The 6099-nt window shown below is 62.5% G+C and overlaps 1 protein-coding gene across 5 annotated transcripts in view; it reads right to left on the reverse strand.

The window, feature by feature from the left end:
• Nucleotides 1-811: 811 nt before the first annotated feature.
• The window catches only part of CABIN1 (calcineurin binding protein 1), a 155634-nt gene continuing 150346 nt past the window's right edge, over nt 812-6099 (reverse strand). For all 5 annotated transcript variants that reach the window (XM_040443562.1, XM_040443564.1, XM_040443565.1 and 2 more), the window contains 3 exons: nt 2749-2913; nt 1466-1692; nt 812-1357 (listed from right to left, as the gene is read on the reverse strand). In XM_040443562.1, the coding sequence (XP_040299496.1) occupies nt 1214-1357; nt 1466-1692; nt 2749-2913 (536 nt within the window). In that variant the 3' untranslated portion in view covers nt 812-1213. The remainder of the gene's footprint in view (nt 1358-1465; nt 1693-2748; nt 2914-6099) is intronic.

Below are 6099 nucleotides of genomic sequence, written 5' to 3' on the forward strand. Positions count from 1 at the left end.
TGCTGCTGTGTCCCCATGATGGCTCTGCCAGCCTTGGGCTGGGGACCCTGGCAGTGCCCAGCCCATGAGGGGCACGGGGCAGCAAGGAGCGTCCCCATCTCCATCCTGGACAGCTTTTCAGGGAGACCCCTGGGGGCAGGGCCAGCCCAGAGCTGTGGGGGGTGACAGCTGGGTCCCCAAGGCACTGAGGGGTTTGACAGTGTAAAGGGCAGGTTGCGGCCCCTGCAACTTGTGCCTCCCCAAAACAGATGTACTCAGAGCCTTGAAAGAGCAGAGCCAGCATCGCGGGCTTGCATAATGCTCTGCTGTCACCTTTAGAAAATTAATTTTTGAACAGGAGCCCCAGTTACATGTTGCACTGAGCCCCACAACTGCATGGCCAGTTCATTGGAAGGCAAGCGTGCTGGGGTGTAAGTACCTTCCCTGCCAGCCCCACCTCCTGCTTCCTGACACTGACCTTGCCTCTCAGGGGCCTCTGCATTGGGCGCCCATCACAAGACAGTTTCTCGGTGAGGCCTGGCACGACCTGCTCCCCGCAGCCTCCTCCACCCACCCCTGCCCATATTCCAGAGGGGCACCCCCCGACACTGAGCCCTTCGGGGATGCTCTTGAGGCCCCTTCCACGCCCGACTCCAGTCCCACATAGAGGGTCTGCCCTACATGGCCTGTGCTCACTTCTCCACACTGACTCACCGCCTGCCCAGCCCCTGCCTGCTCCTGGGATGCCCAAGGGCTGGGCCCTGATCTATGGGGAGAAGGGCCCAGAAACCCTGGACAGCAAGCCCCCGGGGTTGAACAAAGAGGCAAAGACAACTGTTCCATCTTTATTAGAAAAGAAACCAGAAAAAGGGAGTGGGGCGAGCCCAACCCTAAATGACCCCTCCACTATGACACAGGCAAAGCCCGGCTCATCTGGGCATCAAGGTGTGGACACGGCCACCTAGGCTGGGCGTGGACACGGTTATACAAAGTCAACGTCTCATAGAAAAGGTTGCGAGCCCCGCTGTGCGAACTGCGGCTGTCTTCACGTGGCCAAGCTCGGCCTCTTCCGGGAGCCCATGTGGTGGGGACAGACCACGGCCCAGGCGGGAGGGGAGGATACCGCAAGGGAGGGAGGCTGGGCGGACTGGGGTCTGTGTGGGGAATGGTGCTCTGCCTGGGCCCCGAATGGCTGAGGGGCTCGGGCCAGGGGGTGGAGGGACGGCCCCACACTTTAGATGTCCATGTAGTCATCATCCTCGTCCGTCTCACTCTCCAGCGAGGACTCCTGGCTTGACGTCTCCAGAACCTCCAGGGCCGGCTGGCACAGACTCTCCTTCCTCACGTTGGCGGCTGACTGGGCAGATAGGATGGCCGACTGCACACAGAGCGGGCAGGGCACTGGTCAGGGGTGGCCCAGGCCTGGCCCCAGGTCCCCCTATAGCCCACGTCCCGCCCATGCCCCCCACTCGGCACCCGTGGTCACCTTCAGCTTCTGCTTGGTCTCCTCCGAGATACTGCCTTTGGGCGAGAGCAGGGTCGGGGTGGGCGGCGTGACGGTGATCTCAGGGGGGAACTTGGTGGCAGCCGAGGGGATGACCAGCTTTGGCATGCTGGGGAGGAGGCGCGACTTGGCCCGGCCGGGCTCTGCCTTGTTGGGGGGGCCCTCGGATGACTGGGCACTTGCACCACTGGGCACCTTGGAGCTGGTGACTGTGGGGTGGACAGTGGGAGCTGAGCCTTGTTCACAGTCTCTTGGGCCTGCCTGCCCCTCCTTGGCTTGGGCCTCAGTTTCCCCTCTGGAAAACAGAGGCACCCAGAACGCCTCCTCCTGCTGCGTCAGGCCGAGGGTGCTTTCTCTTGGCCTTCTGGTCTGTGCTGGCTGGCAGGCTCCAGGCCTCCTTTGTCTGCCTCTGTGACTGCCCAGGTCTGGGGACTGGGACTCCCCCCGCCCCCGCCCAAGGAGCACAGTGCACTCTGGGAGTCTAGGGCCTGGGATACAGGCAAGCCCCTGGAGCAGGCCCTCCAGACGCCGTGCACATTAACGGCCGCATCCCTGCAACAATCCTAGGATGCTTGTCCTACTGGTGTCCACACCACAGGGAGGATACCGGGGCCCGTCGCCAGTCACTCAGCTAGCGCCAGGGCATTCACTTCTTCACTTCCACTCCCACTCCAGGGCTGCATCTCCCAGTAGGCTGGAGGCAGCACTTCCGGGGCTGGCAGCCTCCGTGAAGCTGCAAGAGCTAGGGGCCGCCGGGTCGGCCTGGCTGGTCTCCACATTCCTCCAAGGTCCCATGGCTTTAAAAACCCATGCTTGGCTTCCTCTGGCTGGTACCAGGCCCTACAGTCCTGAGCAGGGTCAGTGAGATCCCGGACCCTGAGGAGTCCCCAGGGGGCTGGCTGGTTGGGAAAGGGCTCTATCCACAGGGATGACTAGGACATGGACAACTGTCTGGCCAGGCTGGCCACCCCTCTGCCCCAGACTCCTCCCCCCACATGCCAACCCCTCTCTTGGCCCTGTCTGGGGGCCTCCTCTCTGGGACTCAGCGGCCTCAGCTTGGGCTGGCCACCCGCCCTCGCTAGTCTCCGTGGAGCCAGAGGTAGAACGAGGGGGTCTCCACTCTGGGCCTCCCTGCCCAGCTGCCTCTCCGCTGTGCTTTAGCATGACTGGGTCCTCCCCGGGCCCTGCTCTGCCAGCTGGTCACCCTGTGACGCCCTCCACCCTTCCAGGTGAGGCCCACCCTGGCTGCTCCCAGCTCATCTTACCCTGGCTGCAGGTGGGCTCGGCGCCTGTCCGGGGCGCAGCCTCTGGGGGCCAGCAGTGCGGCTCTGCTGAGGGGCTGTCAGGAACAGTCTTCACCTGCTCACCGTGCAGTGGCTCCTGGGGCGTGAAGCCCGTGCCCTCTGCCCCTCCGGCCAGCTCTTCTCCGTCTGTGGGGACACAGGAGGGCTGCAGGTTACAACCCTCACCCAGCCTGCAAGACAGGGCCCCTCCCTCCTGCACCCTGGGACACCTGGCAGGGGACCCGTGCCGAGGCAGCTCGCCACCCCCACCAGGGGACCGGCAGGGGCTTCTCTAGAACAACTGCATGGGTAGGGCCAGGCTGGTACTGACAGGAAACCGCTCAGCCCCCCGTGGACGCTGGTGTGGCTGGCCCACCACCTGGGACCACTGTGTGCCTGACACGGTAGGGGCAACACGGGGGACCGTGAGGCCCCAGCCCCCTCAATCAAACACTATCACAGGACTTTAAGAGGTGGGCTCATGGGCTCTTCCCACTACTTATTGGAGTGGTGCTCAGAAACATGGTCAGGACCCAAAACCAAACCAACCAGCTAAGACCAAAGCGGACAGAGCGGTGTGCTGGCACCATGCCCTTCTGCCAGGCCACACCTTCCCTGGCATGAGGCAGGGGCTGGGAACTGGCCTCCCTTGAGCCAAGGCCTGATGGGCCTGAGGGGTATAGGCTGAGCCTATGGCCGCCAGCCAGGCCGTTAGTCAGCATCCAGCATCGGGCCACCAGCTCCCAGCCCCCCAGGCCCTGCCTCCAGCGCCCTGCAGCTCCTCCCCCCCGCATCCTGCCTCCTCATGTTCCCTTCCTCCCCTCACTCCCCTCTTCCTTTTTATTTGGGCCTAGATGGCCATCACCCCGCAACCCTTCTACTCTCCCACTTTCCCACTGAGCCCTTCCTTCCCCTTCGCCAGCAGGTAAAGCCCCACCCCCGCCCGCACCCCAGCCTTGACAAGGCAGGAGTGACAGCTCCTGGGACAGGGACAAAGATTGGGCCACTGAGCAGCCCTGGCCTCCCCACTGTTGGCTTCCAGCTCCCAGAGGACAGAGCATTCCCTGGCTACCTAAGCCATGAGCCACTCTCGCCCTTCCTCAGGTCTCACAGCCTGGCTGGCATGGTCACAGCTTCTTTGTCCCAGCGTCCAGCCCCCTACACTATGGCAGGCAGGGGTGAGCACCTCGAAAGGCTCCTCCTACTTCCCCCTGGACCTGGGGAGCAGGGACAGCAGCCGGAATCCCACACCGCTGGTGCAGGACTTGGTTCGCTGTGGCTGGGCACGCACTCATGAAGCAGACTTGGTGGGTGTCTGGTCTAGTGCTCTGCCTGCCTGCCTGTGTCCGACCTCTTCTCATGGGGCTGTTCCCTGAGGGCCTGGCCGAGGAGCCTAAAGCGGCTGCTTAGGTGGGCTGGGAGGGCTGCTGGCTTCCTTGCTGATTGGTATCTACAGGACAGGAGCAGGACAGGGGGAGCAGGGTGCAGGGAGGGCCTGGGGCTGCCCTCAGAGGGGTCAGGTGTCAGGCTGGCTCTCTCCTATCCCAGGGGACTGTCCACCCCTTCCAGGCCTTTCCTCTGGGTGGGCCACCATGAGGTGAAGGGACACTCGGGCAGGGGCATCTAGCAGAGAGTGTTAAGCACGTAGGGTAGTGCTCTGTAGGCCAGGCAGCCCCCTCCCCTCCCCACCACCACCCTGGAGGCCCTGTGAGGAGGGCTGCAGGTGAGCCTGAGGGGGAGGGGATTGGCCTGGGGGCCCAGCCTTAAGAGAAGGACCATCTGGGTCCCCCTGGCCTCCTTGGTCTCAGGATCCCTGCCTGTGGGAAACATATGGCCAGGCTGGAGTCCTTTGCTATCGGGCTACTCTCCCTGCTCTCTGGGGCAGACTCATGGTCTGGGCACTGGGTCCCTAAGGACCAGTGTCCTGGAAGCACCAGCCCTGGCTCAGACTTTTCCTGGCTTCTCGGGATGGCATGAGGCTGGCATTACAGCTAAGCCCATTGGTTGGGGGCACCCTGCTCAGGCAGGTGCTTTCTGTACCAGGCTGGTCCCATGGCCTGCAGTGCCCTCTCCACTCTTCCTCCCTGATGTACTTCCCTGCTCCTGAAGGCCTGGCCCCTCAGCAAGAAGGACCCTCACTTACCTGTAGACCAGGCACTATTCTAGCACCAAACCAGGTCCTGGCCTGTAGTGGGCAAATATCCAACGAACAAAGAGATAGCACGTGCTCAGCAAGGAGGTGGGGGGCGGGCAGTAAGAGGCAAGGCCAGGCCCCCTCTGTGGGAGACACACGACTAGGAGCTTCTTGGATATCCACGAACAACCCTCAAGCAGAAGCTTGAGACCACTCCTGCCCATCCGCAGGCCACAGCAGGTGGGACAAGTCAGGACTGGACACTCCCAGCCACTGCCTGGCTGGAGCCAGAGGCCTGTGTGAGGGGCACCATGGGAGTGGGGGGTTCAGGGCAGGGCTGTCCACCTTGGGGAGGCTGCCTTCCCCGTGCTCTCGCACCTTGGGGTCATGTCCTGAAAGGATCCGTCCTCAAGCCTGCTCTCCTAGGTGGCTTGCAACCTCCCGTGTAGCCGTCTCTGGCTTCGGTACCACCCTGTACACCCTCTAGTTCCTGGGTGCCTTTGCAGGGCAGGCCTACCCTTCCTGTCCATCCAAAACTATGCCTGGTTCCAGGCTGCCTGATGGTCACCAGGAGAGGCAGATGCTGGTCACACTGCCAGGTCACTCAGTCACCCTGCTGGATGGCTCCTTCCTGGTGCTTTCCCTGTTCTGGGGGTTGTGGGAGATGGGCTCTGGGGCGATGTGCCCATCCCAGCACGGCCCTGACACCACTCCAGGGGATTCTGGGGATCATCAGGGGCACCCCCCCCACCCCCCAACACAACCGGCCAAACACCACCTGCTCGCACATCCTGAGGCAGCTCCAAGAGGCCGGCAGGTCACTCCACATGGCAGGTGTGCAAGTGCAGAGGCCTGGTTTGGGAATGTGTTGAGCACCTGGCCCGTCAGGAGGCTACTCCACTGCCAGGTCCATGCAGCACATATTCTCAGCCCAGGGCCGTCCCCACCCCCGATGTCATGTAAGAGTTCCATTCTAGCAAAAGGCTATTTAGTTTTGGGGAAGAAAATAAAAAAGGATCAATTCTTCGGGATGAAGAAAACACATCGGGAAACATACACTCTTCCATTGATCCGACACAGGGGAAAAAAGTGCAAATCATAGTTTGGAGCCTGCTTAGGACTGGGGTGCGGTGAGCAGGAGACAGAAGGAAGGCAGCCAGGCTCCCAGGGCCCTGATGACCCTGCCTCCTGTTAGACCC

Source organism: Herpailurus yagouaroundi, unplaced genomic scaffold (genome assembly GCF_014898765.1).
Source record: "Herpailurus yagouaroundi ecotype Mexico unplaced genomic scaffold, PumYag 191, whole genome shotgun sequence".
Classification (NCBI taxonomy): Eukaryota; Metazoa; Chordata; class Mammalia; order Carnivora; family Felidae; genus Herpailurus; species Herpailurus yagouaroundi.